General features: G+C 47.7%; 1 protein-coding gene across 2 annotated transcripts in view; it reads right to left on the reverse strand.

The window, feature by feature from the left end:
- Positions 1–11: 11 nt before the first annotated feature.
- Positions 12–18,291, reverse strand: part of CIB4 (calcium and integrin binding family member 4) — an 82,129-nt gene continuing 63,849 nt past the window's right edge. For both annotated transcript variants that reach the window (XM_081156705.1, XM_081156704.1), the window contains 4 exons: positions 6,846–6,987; positions 2,367–2,476; positions 1,666–1,754; positions 12–213 (listed from right to left, as the gene is read on the reverse strand). In XM_081156705.1, the coding sequence (XP_081012831.1) occupies positions 183–213; positions 1,666–1,754; positions 2,367–2,476; positions 6,846–6,987 (372 nt within the window). In that variant the 3' untranslated portion in view covers positions 12–182. The remainder of the gene's footprint in view (positions 214–1,665; positions 1,755–2,366; positions 2,477–6,845; positions 6,988–18,291) is intronic.

Consider the following 18,291-nt stretch of genomic DNA (forward strand, 5'->3'; position numbering starts at 1 on the left):
GATGGACAGATAGGGCAAAGAAAAGGTTTTTTATTTGCTTTATTAAATAAACAATATTCTGTAAGTGAGGGAGGGACAGGAACAAAGTCATACTTCTAATCGGAGTCCCCTAGAGCCTGGAGGGGGTTGGATTCCAAGTTCCAGTGGTGCCCTCGGAGTCGCCAGGTCAGGCATTTTTCACATCAGCATCCCCAGAAGTGAATCCGAAAGGAGCTGAAAGAATCCTTGAGCCATTTTGAGCCCGCAGGCCCAGTGCACCCCCTGACTCCTGGGCTCACGGCAATCCTAGAGGCATCCTCCCATTCCCACCTCTCATGTCCCTTTTCCTGAGCAGTGGCCAATTTGCAGCTCTCCCAAGCCAGCCCAGAGCCTTCTTTAGGCGACTTTTAGCATCACTACACCTCAAAGGATGTTAGAAGCTGTGGTTCTGGAACCCATGGGAAGAATTGGGAGAGAGTCCAAGAAAAACTCCAGGACAGGAGTCTGGCCTCAGTTATGTGGTGGACTATTATGGAAGAAGAGGAATTACCCTTGCTTGGGTGGTCCCCAGTGCAGACCCTCTTACAGGGAGGCTGCCCAAGCCACAGCACCTGCACCCCTGCTGGAGGGGAGAGCCCGCTCCTCCATCCAGGTGGTTACAAGACGGGTGGGCACCTGACCCAAGTTGGGCCAATTGGACTCTCTCTCTGCAAATTTGGAGCCACAGCTGAAGAACATTACTTAGAAGTCACTGAGGGTCATTCGAAGCCCAGGAGAGGCAAACTTGACCACTGTGGGGAGGCTGTATTTGGCCCCATGTCTGACAAAGTAGAGGTTGCTGGTTTGCATGGGAGCTACGTATGGAGGTGCTAAGGAGAGAGGCAGATGCCGGGCTCTGTGTGATCCCGGTGCTCTCGGAGATCTAGGTGTCTGCTCTTTTCTGATTGGTTTATTAAATCATTTTGAATGGGCATTCTTTCTTGCCATCAAAATCACCTAGACTATGAGACCAAGGGCAGAGTAGGGCCCAGGAGTAGCAGACACAGGCAGAGATGCCAGCTCCACACTGCAGGGTGCTCTTCCAGGCCCTCTCCAGGGACTGCTTTTCCCACAGCCACAGGCTCCAAATAAGATTGTGCAACATGTCGGGGAAACATGAAGATGGCCAATCACCTCCAGGATGTTTGGACCAGATAAGAACCTTAAGCCCCGAAACAAGGTTTGGAAATGCTCGAGTTCTTCTCTGAACTGCACCACCAGCATCTTCACAACCCCCGTACACCCCGATCCTAGTGACCTCTGGAGGTGAGGGGGAGGGCAGAGGACTAGTAGTGGCAAAGGCAACTCCCCGGGTCAGCCCTGGAGCCCAGTGGGCATTGGGGCAGCACACAGATGTGCCAGCTGTACAGGGTTGCACCCGAAGTTTGGACCACGCACATCATTTGCAAAGCCTGGAATGCGGGTGATCCTCCCCTTGCCTGCTACAACCCCACTCCCTGACTCTTCCTAGGTTATCTAATTTCCCAGAAGCTCCAGTTTTGCTGATTCCGAAAGTCTCTGAAAGTGCCCCGGAGACTCATGACCCCCTTGGGAAGAAGGGGTGCCCCGTTGGCCAAGGGAAGACTGGGGGCCCTTCCTTCCCCCACTGTGCTGGGCATACCCCACCCCTACTCCAGAACGCCTTACTTCATGAAGTCTGGAGCCTTGGCCATCGCGTGTTCAAACTCTGAGAAGGACAGCATGTTGTCATTGTCCAGATCCGACTCGCTCAGGACCTGCCAGGTGCGGGAGGAGCAGAAGCAGAGGAGTCAGGCATGAGAGCGAGATGAGGGCTCCAAGGAGGGGAGAAATCCCGTAGGCAGGGGCTCCCCACCAGATGCTTCACACACATCCCAGGGTCCCCTGACCCCTGTGAGGCCCTTCAAGGTTTTAGCTTTGCTTCTAGATCCCATCCAGACCCAAAGCACGGGAAGGTTCTCATGGTCTTAGGACAAATGGATCCATGCCCTGTTGGGGTCACCGGGCTGTCCTCATGTCCTGCCACACTTTGGACTGCCACTTGAGGACATCTGGCCATCATGTTACCCTGGGATCATGTGGGGAAGGGGATGCTGTGATGTATTCGTTTGATGCCAAGTTGCTACTGGGCAACCTGCCTACAGCGTTGATGAGAGGGAACCTTGGAGTGGGTAGGTGGCTTGGGCACACTGCTCTGGGGACCCTGGAAGGGAGTCATGGAAGGAAGTTCTGATCGTGGAAGAAGGACAGGAAATTGGGGGGTAGTTGCCTCCAGCCATGTGCCCGTCCCTCAGGCCACCTCCCTGCCTGCCATCTGGGGTTTGGGTGGTGGTCTGTCCCACCCGAGCCCGTGCAGCCCAGGCACACACGTGGTCCGTGAGGTCGGTCAGCAGGTCCTCTGACACATCGTCGCTGTTGAGCAGTCGGAGGACGATCCTCTGCAGGTCCTCCTTGTCGATGAAGCCGTTCTCATTAAAATCTGCAAAGAGGAGGCAGGGCCTCTGCACCGCGGTCCCCTCCCTGGAACACTCACCCACAGAGCCTCTGGGTCTTTATTCAAACGCCAGCTTCTCACCAGGGCACTACCCAGAGCCTGTCTAAAGTTACACCGCCTGTCCCTGCCCTGCCTTGGTTTCCTCCCAGCACCAAACACCATGTTTCACCTACTAGCTCATTTTTTTTCCCTCCAGCAGAATATAAATTCCACAAGGACACAAAGTTTTGTCTTTTGGTCACTACTGTATCCCCAGCTCCTAGAACAGAGCCTGGAATAGAATAGGTGCTCAATGGGCGTTCATTGAGTAGGTGAATGAATGAACAAGGTCACACACTGGTGCATGACAGAGACAAGACTGCGCCTGGGCAGTCTCTGCTCTTAACCACGCATAACTGTTACCGTAATGAAGTGCCCAGTTTTAACTGTAATGGGGCCATCTGCACCGAGCACTGCAGTCTCCCCTACAGCTAGATGTGGCCGCATGACTGAGCTCTGGCCAATGCGATGCAAGAAGAGGCACAGTCACCTTCTGGGAATGTCTTCAAAGAGAAGGCGTAGCCCTTGTGACAGTGAGGGGACTTTGGGAATGGAGGAAAAAGCAACAGCAGAGGAGGAAACTTGGTACCCAACATTACACAACCACTGTGGGCAACTGCTTCGGGAATTTTCCATGTTAGAGAAAAAACCCATAGCTGCCAAAGATCCTGGGTGCTCTCCTGCATAAGCCCCTTGGGGTTCACTCTCGTTTGCCACCAAATTTAATTCTAACTAATTCATTGTCTGAGCCTCAGTTTAATAGCAGTACCTCCTCACAGTTGCTGTGAAGATTAAATAAGAAAATACATGGAAGTCAGCTGGCATGGGGTTTGGTATATAGATGCTTGTTAGGTATAATAGAGGCTCAATTCTCTATCACTTGGTGATTCTTAAATATAAAAAAAAAAAAAAAATGCAAACCTTGGAAACTGTGTAATATTTTGCTTTGAAGAATGAGAGCTAGAGCTATATTGGGCCCAGAGTGGAAGAGTGAGTTTGCTGATGTCACAGGACCCTTCAGTGATGGAGCCAAGACTTTTGTCCCTGTTCCCCCAGGCAGGATATGGATGTGGAAGGTGCAGCTAACCAGCCCCTTCCTTGAGCAGGTAGCTTTCCCCTGGCTGGATATTTATCAGCCTCAGGAACTGGAAGCTAAGGCCCAAGCTCTACTATGGTACACCATGGGTAATGGCCTAGAGCAGGTGGAGAAAGTGCAGGGACTGTGACCAGGACTGGAGGCAGTGACATTGCACTGCTGGTGAGAAGCTCTGCAGCCTCTCCCAGAGACCCCGCAGTGTCCCCAGGCGTCCTGCTGGCCGCGCTCCCATATGCAGAGACTGCAGCAAAGTGACATGGTTTTGGTCCTAAGCCATCTGGAAACAAAATCATTTGCTGGAGTAAAATGTAGTCCTGGACAGTTCCCTTCCTTTGAGGGCGCAATGGAAGAGCAGCCTGGGAAAGGGCTGGGGGCCGGGAGCTCTGGGCCACTGGCCAGCCCATGGGGCCTCAATAGCCTCAGGACCTGCAGCCTTGAGCGACTCGCAGTAGGGGGAGGGACCTTCCTCTTGCTGTTTCCCAACATTATGGGAGATTTAGAGAGCTGGTGGGGTTGGGGCTCAGCCTTTACGTCCCTCCGAAACATTCTTACCATCATCCCAACATCTCTGTCATATTACTCCTTCGGTTCTCTGGGCAATTTACAAAGTACTTTCACCAAAATTAGCCCACTTGATGGAGTGAGGCAGGGCACACTTTCACTATTTTATTCTCACCAGAATTGAGTTTGCCTCCCTGGCCTCTCCCAGCTACTAGCATCCCTCGTGATTGTGTCAGGTCTTGGGAAGGTGTGGGAAGATCTGCTGCTGGCACTCTGGCACCTGCCTGAGGGTAAAGCCCATCGGGTGGAAGCCATGCTAACAGGAGCAGGGAGGCAGTGCTGGGATGTTGGTCTCTAACAGGTAGAAAATCTCCCCAGAGGTACTGAGAGGCGGGGATCAATCAGCTGGAGGTCGGTAGGTTTTAAAAAGCTCCTCAGGTGATTCCAGTGAGCAGGGGTGTCTGCGATCCAGTGGCCTGGAGCTTCTAAAACCTTAAGGTACAGAGGAACCACCTGATTCAGCAGGTGGGGGTGGGGCCTGAGATTCTGCATTTCTCACAAGCTTCCTGGCAATGCTGCTGCTGCTGGTACCCGGCCACACGGGGAGTAACAAAGGGTTGGAGCACTGAGTTAGGTCTCGGGACTTCGGCTAAGAGAGATCCTCGCGGCCATTGCCAGCACCATGTTCTCCTTCCTCCTCTTTTCCTTCCATTTCTTTCCCTCTCCCTCCTCCTTCATTGCTGTCACCACCACCTCAACTTAATGAGCAGCTACCACGTGCCAGGAACCAGGCTCAGAGGCTTGCTTGTCCCCCCTCTAATCCTGCTGACAGCTGTGTAAGGTAACAGATCTTCCGAGCCCAAGAGAATTGGGATTTGCCTGGGTGTATCTGATGAAGCCTTGGAGTTCATGAGTCCCCAGGCATCTCTTCAGAGCTGATTTGCATGAAGGCTTTGTGCTTCTTGTTTTTATATTTGAGCTTGAGGAGGAAGGAACCCCCTGGAGGGGACCTGAGAGGAGGGGCAGAGAAAGATACAAGACAGCAAGGGGGACAGGTGGTGTCTGGTCCTTGATCTGACCCGAGGCCACTTGGGAGGGAGGGCATTCTCCCCACTTCTGAGCTGGACACCTTTTAGCTCCTGTGCCTTGCGGCCTGAAGAGAACCTGCTGCTCTTCTAGTTCCCCGAAGGTTCAAGTGGTTTTGTTTGTTTAGCTCTGGAGACCATGGGAAGACAGCAGAGGCGAACATGTTTGGGAACATCTGCCCCGCCTACACTTTGCCATCTCGGAGAAGTGTCCCCACCCCCAGGGGTAGGCCTCTGCAGCCGTTTATTCCTGCGACTCTGCTTCTTTTGGGCCGTGGTTGATTGGACAAGGCTGGTCACCTAACCCAGGGGTAGCTAGATCACTGGTTTGGCTGAGCCGATCACCTCCAGAGAAAATGGAAGTGAGAAGCAGAGATGCTTTTGGCTAGTCAGAGCGAAGCCCAAAGGCCACGTGAGGGGCCGGGGCAGTCATCTCCGGCCCAGTGGCGTAAAATCAGATCTACAGAAAAAGCAAGTGCACAGAGAGAAGCTGTTCTTCATGTGTTGTCCTTTACACAGATAAGTTCCTGTTACTTGCAATCGGAAGATTCTTGGGTAAGACAAGAGCACCCAGCCTGGGCCAGCGTTCTCCGTCCAGAAGAGCTGCCCCACCCAGAAGAGTGCTGAGAGGGGACCGAGGAGGCTAGAGACAGCACAGCAAGTCCTCTGTGGCAGAGGCCTGGCAGACGGTGGCAGTGGCTGGTGGAGGAGAAGCCCTTGGATACATAGAAAACTTCCTGGGGACCCCCAGAAATACTTGGGGTAGGGGAGCAGGAGGTGGGTGGGAGGTGGGGACTATTAAGTCGACTGAATTTGGGTATGTGACTTCATTTGCATTTGCCCTGCTTGAAGTTCACTGTAAATGTGTGTCTCTCATCAAATTTAGGACAGCTGGAGCCATTATTTCTTCAAATATCTTTTCTGCTCTGTTCATTCTCTCCCCTCCTTCTGAGACTCTAATCGATTGTATGTTAGACCTTTCTATTGCCCTCTGTGTCCCTGAGGCTCTGTTCCTTTTTTCTGCTCATTTTTTTTCTCTTTGTTCTTCAGATTAGATTACATTTCTATTGATCTATCTTCAGGTTTGCTGACTCTTTTCTCTGTCATTTTGATTCTCCTGGTAAGCTATCCAGTGATTTTTATTTCAGATATTTTACTTTTTTTAGTTATATATTTTCCATTTGATTCTTTCTTATAGTTTCTATTTCTCTGCTGAGAATTTCTATATTTTTATTTACATACTTTCTTTTACATACATCATTGGGCATGGTTAAAATAGCTGTTTTAAGATACTTATCAGCTCATCCCTTTATACTCATAATGTAATCTCTCTCTCTCTCTCTTTCTATCTTTATCTCTCTCCTGCCCACACCAAGACCATGAAATATCGACATCAATGACTCCATTTATTTTCCTCTCATGACATAGAGGAGAATGTATCAGTTCATTGGAATAGTAACTCTTAATTTTTTAAAAAATTCTACAGCTCTGAGAAACATAATAATACCTTTAAGTACCCATTAAACCCCAGTCAGCACCATCCCACCAATGCGTTGATGTTGATGGGCCCCAGATGCGGAATTTACCCTGTGGCACTCCCCCCTCCTCACTCCCCCCCCCCCACCGCACTCACCATAGATGCGAAAGGCGTACTCGATCTTCAGGCTGGGGCAGGCCTGCTCGCTGAACACCGACGCCATGCCCAGCACGTCCTCGAAGGAGAACATGTCGTTGTGGGAGAACACCCTGCAGATTCGGTCTCTGAAAGGGTTGACCTGCGGGTGGGGAAGAAGAGGAGGGAGGGGTTCTGTCCATGCCAGGTTCCTGCCTCCCTGGGCCTGGCTTGCCTTCCCCAAGGACAGCGTCCTGAGTTTGAGAGGAAAGTCGCAGCAACAACCTAAATTCTGGTGGCACTAGGTCACCGAGCTAGGACCCTGGCCGCGAGAGCTCGCCTGGGCTGAGGGAGCTCGCTTAGCACCGCTCTTCCCGCTGTCATCTCCTCCTGCACGGATCTGCCAAAGGTAGTGTTCTTTTTGTTTGTTTTGTTTTGTTTTGTTTTGTTGTTGTTTTTTAAAATTTTATTATTGTTTAAAATATTACAGATGTCCCTTTTTCTCCCCAATGACCCATTCCACCCCATTCCTTCCCCCTCCCCAGTCCCTCTCCCCGGTAGTATTCTTTTTCATGGTTACTAATTTCCATTATTTTATGTATAGTACTTAGAGAATACAAAAAAAAGGAAAAAAAAGGGTGGGATAAAAATTGTTTGTGATCTACTCCCCAGTGTTAGCCACTGTCAACGTATGTAGAGGTCAGACAGACCTGGGTTTAGGCCCTGGCTTCACTATTTCCCAGTGAGTGACCTTAGTTTCTACAAATTACATAATCTCCCAGAGCCTAAACTTTCTCACCTACCAAATAGGGTGGGATAATAGTGTATGTACCGAATTGTTTTGCTGTGAGGATTAAAGGGGATAGCTTTAAAGCTGCAGGATGGCTGATAAATACCTCTCAACAAATGGTAACTATTAGTCATTACCTAACTACTATAGATACCAACAATTTTCTCTTTTAAACCAAACTGTTTCTCAAATTAGAGCCCCATAGGAGTCAGGGCCATGTGATTTTAGGAACCCCCGGTTTCCCTAACCTGGGCCTGGCCAGGGCCATGCGTGAGAGGGCCCCTCTGATGCTGGCACCACAGGGCTCTGAGCAAACACCCAGGCTCTTCTCTTCCAGCTCAGAGGCAACTCAGAACTGCCTTGCTACTCTCCTCCAGCCCCCAGGAATGGGCGGGTGGGGCAGGCTGTGGGGTGAAGGAGACCAGCAGATCTAATGAGAGTTAAAGGGGGAACTGCACAGAACAAGCTTGGGAATCTTTAAAAGTAACAAGTTCATCCTTGGCACCCTCCTTCTCCCACTTTCCGTGTCCCTAATCCATCTTCACCTACCAGGACTTTCCCCAAGTTGCTCAGGGATCCAGCCCTTGCTTGTCCTAAACTCACCCTGCCTGCTGGCAGACCTTACCAGACCCCAGCTTTGCTCCAGCATGACCTCAATCCCTCCCTCACCCCAACCAAATCCCTTCCCTTACATGCACCTCGGCTAAGAAAGCTATTTGGTTCTGTAGAGTCACACAGCAGATCTGAATGGCTGATAGCTCTTCAATCTTCCAAATTTTTAATTAGTTGGAACAAATCTTCGGTTGATTTTTCTAGTCCCCTTTTCACTCGAAGGTATCCCTTCAAGGCTTCAGGTTTCATGCAAAAAGGTTCGTTCCTCTGCTTCAAGCAGGCAATGGCCCTATCACCTCTGTCATGGGCATTTGAGCCCCAGCCCCAGGCTCTAGGGGCCCATGTCCTCCTGTCTCACGCTCCTTATGGTCGCTCCAGCTTCAGCCAAAGTTTAGCTCTTGGGTTTTGATTTCTCTGTTTGGGGAGCATGACAATTTCTCTTCATTTCTCTTGAACTCAGCTACATAATAAAATCTATGGTTTAATTTTATTTGGTATTCCTGTGTATTTGGGACAGGAGAAAGGATATTCTGTGTCACCTTCGGTGGCCATGGAGTTCTCAAGCTTTAGTGAGCATCCTGGTTACCCGAGGCTCCTGTTAAAAATGTGAACTGTAAGCTCCCACCTTCGGAGATCCTGTTTTAGAAGGTCTGGGGTAAAATCCGGACACAAGACAAGCACACAGGGAGAACAGCATGTGAAGATGCAGGCAGAGATTGGGGCGAAGCTTCTACACGCCCAGGAATGCCAAAGATGCCAGAAACTAGAGGAGAGGCATGGGACAGATTCTCCCCCCAGCCTCAGAAGGAACCAATCCTGCTGACACCTTGATCTTGGACTTCTAGACTCCAGAACTGTAAGGTAATACATTTCTGTTGGTTAAGTTACATGGTTGTGGTACTTTGTTACGAAGCCTTAGCAAACTAATACACCCAGGAATCTGGACTGTAAATGAGATCCCCAGGTGACAGGGTTAATCTCATATATACATGTATGTATGTTCCAGGAGTGGCCAGGGTCTGGGAGAATCTGGGCCACCCTGCTAGACCCTCCAGACAAGCTCCCGCTCAGCCTGGTTCCCGCATCCTTCCCCCTCCCCACCCCCTTGAAACTCTGGGTGTGACTGCCTCAAATGAATGCTATTCAGACCTATCACTGTGATGTGTTCCAGGTCACACGTACCCAGCTAAGTGGCGTAACAGATTGCCAAGTTTTAACTAAATTAACTCACAAATGGACAGGTGGCTTAACAAGATTCCTGCAAGGCACCCGCAATTGAAGACAATACTTAAAATGCAAATGCACTTGACCAACAAGAAAATGTCAGGGCAGAAAATATGGCTTGTACTTAAACTACAAGTTCTTTTCTCTGAGGCAGAAATGACTGAAAATCCGATCAGACACAACCAGAGGTCCGGGCTTCGGCTCGCTCATCCTGCTCTCAGGCGGGCGCAGGCAGAGCCAGAGCTCGCTGAGCAGGGAGTGAGATGCCAGCCTTCCCTTCCCCGGGGGCCACCTCCGTTACTTGGCTTTGCTGGTAGTGACAGGGGAGGGGAGAAGACCGACAGGAAGCCAATCCATCCCCCCTTAGGCCCATGTCACAAGACTCTTTTGAAAAAATATTTTTTATTGATTTTTAGAGTGAGAGGAAGGGAGAGGGACAGGGAGAGAGATGCATCGGTGTGAGAGTGAAACACCGATTGACCCCCTCCTGCACACCCCCAGTGGGGACTGAGCCCACAACTGGGGCGCATGTCCTGACTGGGAATCCAACCAGCAGCCCTTCTGTGCGTGGGAGGGCGCCCAGCAACTGAGCCACACTGGGCCACACGGGCCAGGACTCATGTCTCTATCTACACACACACACCCACACACACACACACACACACACACCCTTTGTCTTACGGAGAGGGGGAGGGGCGGCTGGGGTGGCAGCAAGAACAGTACATAGAACACAGCATGGTGACCACAGATGCTGTTGGAAGGTGTGGAGAAAATATTGCCGAAGATGTAGAGAAAGAAGCATCAGAACAAATTTCACATTGTGGGAGTTTTGCTAAATGGATGTTTCTAACGTGGTTTTCCTAGATTCTGTTTCAATCATGAAATACATGAGGAACCACATTTCTGTGAGCCACTGAAAGGAGGAAGTGATAGGGGCTGAACAGTACATTACTGCTTTAATAGAAACCCCATTTACGGGGGAAATTGTCTGGGTGTAATCATGGATGGAGTGGCCGCTGCGTGGTGAAAGGATTCGGGGTAAGGGTGCAGGGATGTGAAACTGTGAAGCTAGTTCCCTGCAGGCTGCTGCAGCCAACAGCCAAGAGTTAAACCCAGAAGTACACAAAGTGTGGCAGGATGCACTGATATGGTTAGTTTTTTAAAAAGTTTAAAATATAGTAAAACTTATGCAATGGTTTGTAATCAGAGGGAACTATGAAAATCTTTTGAACCACCTGAGGCCTGCCTGGTTATCTCGTGGCAAGCACTTAAAACAGCCATCAAACCTAAAAAGGAATTATACAAAACTCCTTGTTTCTTGTACAAAAAGACAAGTGTTCCAAATTTGCTGAACTTTTTATGATGACAAGAGGCGATTGGCAGTTTGCTACCTAGCAGATATCCACAAAAAATGAACTCAGATTCTTCTGACTCTTCAACGTAAAAGTGACTCATCTGAGCAATGAGTAAGAGAATATTTCGAAAATGAGATTTTTGTTGTTGAACTCATGTGGTGTCACCTGGAAAAAATGCTTGTAGCTGCATACCTGAAAATATTAGATCTTAAAAATCTGTTTGAAAATCATTCAAATGAAGAGTCAGTGGATTCTGAGTTCATTAGTTAAAAATACGAGAACGCAATGTTTTCCATTTAGCTTGTAAAGAGCCACTGATTGACATAAGAGACGATGGACATCTACCAGCTGAATTTCAATAAAAAGCCATTAATTGGTGGATGGGACTGATGAGTACCATAATTTAATACAGCCAGCGCTACATCTCTTCTCTTTGGATTAGCTCCGACAGCCATGAAAAATAAGCTCAGCTAGGCGCAGACCTCAGAATGGCTCTATGTCAGTGTAAAAGCAAGATTTCAAAGAACAATGAAGCCCATCCAACCACCCTGCTTTTCCTTACACTATTGTTATTCATTACAAGCAAATGATTAAACTGCAGATGGAGGAAGTTTTGTTGTATAAAACTTTGTTATATAAAATAAAATATTTTGCATACTATTATATTTATGTAAAATATCTTAAAATATTTTGTGTAATCTTTAGTTTGTATAAGTTAACATATTGGTATTATAGTAAAGGTACTAATTTCTAAATGAACATACGTGGATTAGAGGTGCACGCTTCACATTTTTTTATTGCTGAGGATGCATGATAAAAAATGCCTGGAGATCTCTGATCAAAGACACAGGTGGCGATGGAGGCAGAGCATGTGACCATTAAAATGTGGGAAACCTTGGAAGTAGAACCATCTTCAAAGTTTTACTTTAATAAAAAAAATTTTTTGTGACACAAAGTGCAAAAATGGAGCCTAAATTACAGTTAAGGGAGTGGCCCGTGCCTATGAGGGCCCTGTGTGGTGGGTAGTGACTGTCCATACAAATGTGAGAAGCCCTGGAGGATGGTAGGAGCAAGTGCTGTGGAGAGGAGAAGCCAGGAGGACAGGGTGAAGGCCACAAGGAGGCATCAGGCTGGGGAATGATGGAGGAACCAGAGTGAGGAGCAGGGGGCACTGCTCCTGAGAGGGCCAGGACTGGGCTGAGCTGGCACTGGCTCGGGATAGAGAGCAGGGCGAGGCAGGGAGGTCGTATCTCTTGGGCCTTAGAAACTGTCCCTGCAGCACCACTGGCGTCCCTTTGATGAAGCTGCATCTGTGCTAAGGAGGCCTCCAGAGCTATCCTTGCGCCCTGGAGGCCAGGAGATGGCTGATGCGGTCTCTCTAAGGCCAGGTGGCACCTTCCAGGCCACCTTCAGGGCCTGTCTCTGCTCCCACAGTGGCAGCTTTCCTCTCCCCCAGGCTCCCTGTTTCATCACTTCTGGGGGGAGACCCCAGAGCACAGACTTTCACTACGATGAGGCCTCCTTAACACAGACGCAGCTTCATCAAAGGGATGCCAGTGGTTGCTGCAGGGACAGTTTCTAAGGCCCAAGAGATACGACCTCCCTGCCTCGCCCTGCTCTCTATCCCGAGCCGATGCCAGCTCAGCCGGTGTCCTGGGCTCCGGCCCAGCCACCAGCAGGCAGAACAGCTGGGAAGAGGCAGGGGAGGGAGGGAGGCTCATTAGTGATCACAGCTCCAGTTTACTGGATTCCAGATTTTTGTGGCTAGTACTTGAACAACCTGAAATCTGAACCAATCCGGATCTAGCCAGAGAGTTATAGCCTGCGTTCAATTTCACATTCATTGAGAAGTCTTCAATCCTCCAGAGCAGGAAGAAGATGTCAATTGACAAAGCGATGCTTTCCTTTGAAGAGGAACATGCACGCCAGTGTGAAGGCTCCTGAACCAGGGAATATAAACATGTCAGAGTAGAAATTTACACAGGTAACTAACCCGGGAGTGCAGGCTCCATCTAAGCGCGATAAAACCAGACACGGTGAAAATAAACCCCAAACGCCGGGGATTTTTTTTGGAAACAGAAACTACAGTTTGTTGACAATAAAAAGATTGCAGTCCCTGCCAAAAAACTGATTTTTTTTTTTTTAAAGATCTTCTCAAAGTTATTGAACAAGAGATTTGATTTGGAGATGAAAGTCAGAGGGAAAATATTTGGACTTAGCTTAAAAATATCTCCTCTCCATTTCTCTAACTAGTGCGCAGTCAAAAAGAGCTTTTGACAGTTGCTGGAAAAAATTCACACAAAAATACACTAGTGACTCAATAACTACATCATTGACGCACTTGGATTTTTATGATCTCGTTTTTGGAAAAAATCAAACAGTATTATTTCATTTAACATTTCTCATTGTTAATGAAGCTTTCTTAATTTTTAGTGTTTGTTATTTTTGAATAATGCTTTATTTTTGTTCATTTTATCTGCTACCAACTCTTTTTAAAATAATCTGATCAATGTTTATACTTAAAAAATTTTAAGCAGATATAGGGCACCTGTCAAGGGAAGGAGTGGATGGAGGTGTCTGCTGAGAGAGGTATGGAAGAGGCCAGCCCCTCCTAGGTCCTGAGTGGAGGCCTCAGATTACTGGGGGAAGTACTACCTGAAAGACCTCTTACAGTTTTGTGTAAGATTGCGTGAGCAAACCCTGTGCCCTGGAAGAAGGCTATCACAAAATCTTTTGTTTTAGTGCTTTAAAAAACTTCCCTCAGATATACCATGTTTATGGATTGGAAGGCTCAATATTATTAAGATGTTGATTCTTCCCAAACCAATCTGCTGAGTTAATGTGATTCTAGTTAAAGTCTTTCAGTTGATATTTTTGTGGAAATTGACAAGTTGATTGTAAACTTTATATGGAAATACAAAGAGCCAAGAACAGCCAAGGCAATCCTAAGAAGAGGAACAGGCTGAAGTACTAGATATCAAAACTATGCTAAAGCTTTAGTAATCAATACAGTGTGGTATTGGTGCAGGGACAGAAAAACAGACCAATGGCCATAATAGAAATTCCAGAGACAGACCCATACACATATGGCTACCTGATTTATGAGGAAGGTCACACTGCCACAGAGTGGGGGAAAGGAGGGTCTTTTCAATAGGTGGTAGTAGATTTAGTAGATAGCAATAGAGGGAAATGAATCTTGATTCCTACCTCACACCATTCACAAATATCAGTTCAGATTGATCATAGATCTAATGTAGAAAACCAATAATAAAATTTAGAAGAAAGCAGAGGAGAGCATATTCATGATCTTGAGGCAAAGATTCTTTAACAATATATAAAAAGCACTAACTAATGAGGGGGTGGGGAATCATAAATGGAATGCATTAAAATTGGCAATTTATGTTGTTTGAAAGACATCACTAAGGGAGTAAAAAGACAAGCCACAACAATCAATAATGTGTATTTCAATCAGTGAATGGATAAACAAACAGCCATACAATGGAATACTTCTCAGCAATAACAAGGAGCAAACTACTGATTGATGCAACAGTGTGGATGGTTCTTCAATGTATTGTTCCAAATAAAAGAAGTCAGATCCAAAAGACTATGTATTGTATGAGCCCATCTGTATGACATACTGGAAAATGCAAAACTATAAGGATAGAAAACAAATGGGTGGTGGCCAGTGGGTGGGGGGAGAGGAAGGAGTTGACTACAAAGAAGTCTCACAAGGGAAGTTTTAGGGTCCTGGAACTGTTCTGTATGATGGTGCTGTGGTGACCAATCCACACCTCAGTGCATTTGTTTAAACCCATAGAACTACACCACAAGGAGCGGACTTTACTGGATACAAACAATAAAATAAATTAAAAATGATTAAAAAAACCCAAGATGCTAGTAAACCCAGGACGAGATGTGGACCATGACAAATAATAGTAACTGTATTACGAATGTATGGCAAACCTCACTGAAAGGAATTGGGAAAGAGGAACTGACCAAGTAACTTTGGGAAATGATGTTTCAACTGGGTACTGTAAGTCTAAAGACAAAACGAGCCATAAACCAACAATGTATGCTGGCTGATGTTGTTGTTTCTCACAGGGGCCTGCATTTGCAATTCTTTTTTTTTTTTTCTTTTCTTTTTAAATTTATCTTTATTGTTGAGAGCATCACAGGTATACCATTTCCCCCCGCAACTGACCCCCCCCCCCAGGTCCCCACCCTGTTACTGACTGTGTCCATGGGTCATGCATATATGCATATAACCTCCCTGGCCAATCTCCTCCCACCCTACACCGTCCCTCCCTCCCCCCTCCGAAACATGACCGTCTGCCGCATGCATCAATGTCCCTGGATCCATTCAGTTCATCAGATTCTTCTGTTCATTAGCTTCTTCTTAAAGAAGAACCTTCAACATTTCCTGTAGTGCTGGTGTGGTGGTGATGAACTCCTTTAGCTTTTTCTTATCTGTGAAGCTTTTTATTTGACCTTCAATTCTAAATGATAGCTTTGCTGGGTAGAGCAATCTTGGTTGTAGTTCCATGTTTTTCATCACTTTGAATATTTCTTGCCACTCCCTTCTGGCCTGCAAAGTTTCCTGTTGAGAAATCAGCTGACAGTCACATGGGTGCTCCCTTGTAGATAACTAACTGCTTTTCTCTTGCTGCTTTTAAGATTCTCTCTTTGTCTTTAACCTTTGGCATTTTAATTATGATGTGTCTTGCTGTGGGCCTCTTTGGGTTCCTCTTGTTTGGGACCCTCTGTGCTTCCTGGACTTGAAAGTCGATTTCTTTCCCCAGGTAGGGGAAGTTTTCTGTCATTATTTTTTCAAATAGGTTTTCAATTCCTTAGTCTCTTTCTGCCTCTTCTGGTACCCCAATAATATGAATATTGGGCCTCTTGAAGTTGTCCCAGAGGCTCCTTATACTATCTTCATATTTCTGGATTCTTTTTCTTTTTGCTCTTCTGGTTGAGTGTTTTTTGTTTCCTCATGTTCCAAATTGCTGATTTGATTCTCAGCGTCCTCTACTCTACTGTTGATTCCATGTAAATTATTCTTCATTTCAGTTCCTGTAGCCTTCATTTCAAATTGGTACTTTATTATGTTATCGATTTTCTTAGTTATTTCCCTAATAGTCTGCTTAAACATCCTTATAAACAAAATTCTGAACTCTGTATCTGTTAGCTTGCTTGGATCTATTTCATTTAGTTCCTCTTCTAGAGATTTCTTCTGTTCTTTCCTTTGTGACATGTTTCTTTGCCTCCACATTTTGGCTGCTTCCAGGTGTTTGTTTCTATGTATTAGATAGAGCTGCTATGTCTCCTGGAGTTTGTAGAGTGGCTTTGTGTAGTAGGTGTCCTGTAGGGTCGAGTGGCTCAGCCTCCCCAGTCACCTGAGCTGGGCCCTCTAGGTGCTCCTGTGTGGGCTGTGTGCACTGTGCTGTTGTAGTTGAGCCTTGGTTGCTGTTGGTGTCACTGGGAGGAATGGACCCCCAGGCCAATCGGCTGTGAGGACCAGCTGCAACTATAGCCAAAGAGCTGCTGTGCTGGAGACACCCCTATGGAGCAGGATTTACTTCATTGGAGCTTTTGTTCACCAAGTGTGCCCCTTGAGTGTGTCACTGGTGGCTGTGGTAGGGTTGTAATCCAGCGTGGTCGAGTCTGACCACCAGGTGCACTGTCTCTGGGGCCTCCCGGGAGGTGCAAAGTCAGCCTCTGCTGGTGCCTTGCCCAGGGTCCCCCAGCATGAGCTACACAGCAAACCGTAGTTGGCTGCTACTTGTGCTGGGCTTGGTGGTGCCCAGGAGAGGCCAAGCTATGAGCCAGTGCAGGTGCCACTAGTGCCAGGTGTGGGGCCACTTCTTAAGCTCTATGGGGCCCGCTGCTGCTTGTTTGAGAGATTTTAGTAAAGTCTTAAGCATAAGGCTCGAGAGGCCACTTGCACAGAAAAGCCCCTGGAAATGGCCCAGATGAGCTGCAGGTGGGGAGGGGCGGGGCCTCCGGGAATCTCGGGGCGGGGCCAGTGGTGTGCGTCAGGTGCTGGCGATTCAAACATGGCACCTGCCTGCTGGCTGTGCGGGGAGGACTCGCCGAAGGAGCCATGGCCTCCGCCAGCCCTTCTGCCTGGGAGGAAGCCACCCCTCCAGCTCTCGCCCCGACTTCAGGCAGGTTAGTTCCTCCCCGAGTGTCCCGGGTCCTTTCAGGCTGCTGCCCGGCGCTGGGCTCAGAGGGAGCGTCCGAGTGAGTCATGTGTGGGGGCCCTTTAGGAGGAGCTGCTGGGGCTCCTGCAGCCTCCACGACCCTCAGCGACAGTCCCCGCTGGTTTCACTGCCTGAGGTTGTGGGGTCTCTTCCCGGCCCTGGAGCCCTGGGCTGGGGGCCTGCTGTGGGGCTGGGACCCCTCCCTCCTCCGGGAAAACTCTGCCGCCGAGATTCCCTCCCGGGTTTCAACTGTGGCACCGGGTGTGGGCCCGCGGCCGCGTCTCTGCGATTCAGCCCCGATCCGCCCACGTCTCCGCCCCTCCTGCCAGTCTCGGTGCTTCTTCAGTCCCCTGGTTGTGGGGCTTCTGTTCAGCCAGATTTCAGGAGGCTCTGAGTGCTGGTGGTTCTGTATTTTAGTTGTGATTTTGATGTGGTTGCGGGAGGCGACGGGTGCAGCTGTTATCTACGCCGCCGTCTTGTTTCTCTCCTGCATTTGCAATTCTGAAACTACATGGACACTGGGGTTGAACAAATAGGTAAAAAAATAACAGATTATAAGAGCCAAGTTTCTCATCATCACAAAAAGATGTTATAAATAAGTAAAGGGGGGGCTAGACCTGGTGCTGGATTGGTCAGAGACACCAGTATGTACTCATAGGTATCTTAATACATAGAGAGATGAATAGATACAGAAATAAATACTGGTGTATGGTATATATGGGCTAGTACACATATTTTTTAGCTTTAGCTACTAAGTAACTTCACAGTGGGGAAACCTGGAAATATCACCTTAACTAAGTGATCAAGGTTAATATCACCAGTAATAAGTCAGGTTGGTATCATGTATCCCTTGATACGATGTGATGAGAAGGGCCCTACACCTCTGTGGTATTTATTGCATAAACCCATAACCCAGTATAATCAACAGAACATTTGACAGACCCAGATTGAGGTGTTCTATAAAAACACTCTCTAAAAAAATCATGAGAGACAAGACAGAGAAACTGTCACAGATTAGAGGAGACTGAGACATGAAGACTGACACAATGTGGGATCTTGGAGGGGATACTGGAACAGATAAAGGGCATCAGTGAGAAAACTGATACAATCCAAACAAAGTTTATAATTTAGTTTGTTCCACCAATTTTAACATTATTAGTCTTGATAAATGTACCATGGTTATGTAAGAAAGATATACAGTACTTGCCTTAATAAATCTTAAAAGCCAGCCTTAAAAGGATTAAATTCATTTCGAGTAACAGAACTGCATCCAAGAACAAAACTCC

This window comes from Miniopterus schreibersii, assembly GCF_964146895.1.
Source record: "Miniopterus schreibersii genome assembly, chromosome: 13".
Taxonomy (NCBI): domain Eukaryota; kingdom Metazoa; phylum Chordata; class Mammalia; order Chiroptera; family Miniopteridae; genus Miniopterus; species Miniopterus schreibersii.